Below are 2037 nucleotides of genomic sequence, written 5' to 3'. Positions count from 1 at the left end.
CTTGCATTATATTTCTCTTGAAAACCGCTGCTCTGGAGAGAAATGGTCTCTAGGGAGGCAGGAACATGGGGACCACAGTAGAGGTGAACAGAAGGGGATGGCAGACTCCCCTGGTGAGTACATTTGGCTGTTGACAGTGTGGGACACAGGAGAGATTCAGGTGCGGATATGCCACCATCTGCACATAGCAGAAGGGTAGCATGGGTGACACTAGTGGATACTGGGCTGACACACAAAACTACTTAGTTTTATAAGAAGTTTTAAAAGATACTGTTAAATCACTGACAGCTCCCAAAACAAATTGTAATAGAAATGAAAAGAGACTTAGGAAGAAATGATACATAAATACCCAATATCAAAATGGCTGGCTGAAGAGTATCTCCTTCCCCCCCGGACTCCCATCCAAGTATAAATTGTAAGAGAATTGAAGCTCCAAATCAGTAAGCTGAGATTGTGAGGATGTTTCTTTTTGTAATAGGAACTTCATTTCCATGCTGGGGTTGAAGGTGCCCTCTTGTCATCTCTATGCTATGCCCTTTTTGATTAAAAGTCACCTCTAGTTTCTTTTGTTTTTTTAAAAATAAATTTATTTATTTTATTTATTTTCGGCTGTGTTGGGTCTTTGTTGCTGCGCGTGGGCTTTCTCTAGTTGCGGCGAGCGGGGGCTACTCTTCATCGCAGTGCACGAGCTTCTCATTGCAGTGGCTTCTCTTGTTGCCGAGCACGGGCTCAGTAGTTGTGGCGCAGGGGCTTAGTTGCTCCACGGTATGTGGGATCTTCCCAGACCAGGGATTGAACCCATGTCCCCTGCAATGCCAGGCAGATTCTTAAGCACTGTGCCACCAGGGAAGCCCACCTCTAAGGTTAAGTTACACATGAATAACAGAGAAAGCTAAAGGAAGACCTAATTTGGATGTTTAAGAAAACAAAGTTCAAAATTCACTGCTAAGGAGAATGAATCTTCATGGGAAATAAAAAATACTTCTTCATGAACATTAAAGAAAATTCTAACAGCCAAAATTTTTGAAATTAGGGTAACCCAAATGAGAGTTGAATCCTCTTAGAGGAATTTTAATTTCCCACCAAAAGTGCTTTACAGCTAAGGGTAGAAAATTATGTTTACAGCTTTTCATAAAGGATTGAAACTAAATATCCAAGATCATGTCTTCCCACTCTGACAGGAACTATTTCTGAGAACAGAAGAGTGATACAGGACCTGGACCTGGAAACTACTCAGGGAATCTGGAATATTCTCTGAGGGGATATCCACCATCGAAAACTGGCAGTAATAATAAAACAATCACACAAACAAAACCAGACAACTCTTGTGATATGGTTGGAGCCTGAGGTCTTCAGATGGGTCATTTTCTATCCTGGGGTCTGAATAAGCCAATTATAACCCCGTAAAATGATGTGAACATAATGAAAGAGAAGGATTTTGGTTATTTTGTAAGTCACTTACAAAAAAATTCAGCTGATCCCAGATTCTACCACAGCAAACACAGGGAAAAATGAAGGAATATCATTACAGTGTGAAGGGGGAGTTCTGTGACCCAAGAGTTTTTTGCCTAGCCCAGATGCTGTTCATGTGCCAAGGAAAGGAAAGATAATGTGAGATATGTAATGCCACCTATCTGTTACTGATGCACCTCTCCTGAAAACCTTAACCAAAGCTATCATCCCTAAACCTAGCAGACGAAACAAAATTAAGGTCTCAAGGTTTGAAAAGTTATAAAATGAAGCACCGCCACCATTAACCAGAGATTGTCTAAATAATTGACATAAATATAAGTAAATGAATGTCCAAGTCTAAAGGGATTCCTGAAAAACAGGTTATATATTGTAAACAATGTCAACATTAATAAACATGTGTCCCACAATGTACCCCAGATGATATTGGCATGGCCTAGAAAGTTGAGCAGGGAAAGTTAAAATACACCGTGAATTCCTCATTTTAAAATGAGGAGTCCTGGGGCTTCCCTGGTGGCACAGTGGTTGAGAGTCCGCCTGCCGATGCAGGGGACGCGGGTTCGTGCC

General features: G+C 41.3%; 1 protein-coding gene across 1 annotated transcript in view; it reads right to left on the bottom strand.

Annotated features, from left to right (window-relative positions):
* Positions 1 to 611: 611 nt before the first annotated feature.
* ZNF383 (zinc finger protein 383) overlaps positions 612 to 2037 on the bottom strand; it is an 86572-nt gene continuing 85146 nt past the window's right edge. Inside the window, exon 13 of the mRNA XM_055079105.1 lies at positions 612 to 807. Within this exon, the coding sequence (XP_054935080.1) occupies positions 666 to 807 (142 nt within the window). The 3' untranslated portion in view covers positions 612 to 665. The remainder of the gene's footprint in view (positions 808 to 2037) is intronic.

Source organism: Physeter macrocephalus, chromosome 17, assembly GCF_002837175.3.
Source record: "Physeter macrocephalus isolate SW-GA chromosome 17, ASM283717v5, whole genome shotgun sequence".
Taxonomy (NCBI): domain Eukaryota; kingdom Metazoa; phylum Chordata; class Mammalia; order Artiodactyla; family Physeteridae; genus Physeter; species Physeter macrocephalus.
Note: the sequence above shows the minus strand (reverse complement) of the source record. Positions and strands in the feature narration are given on the sequence as shown.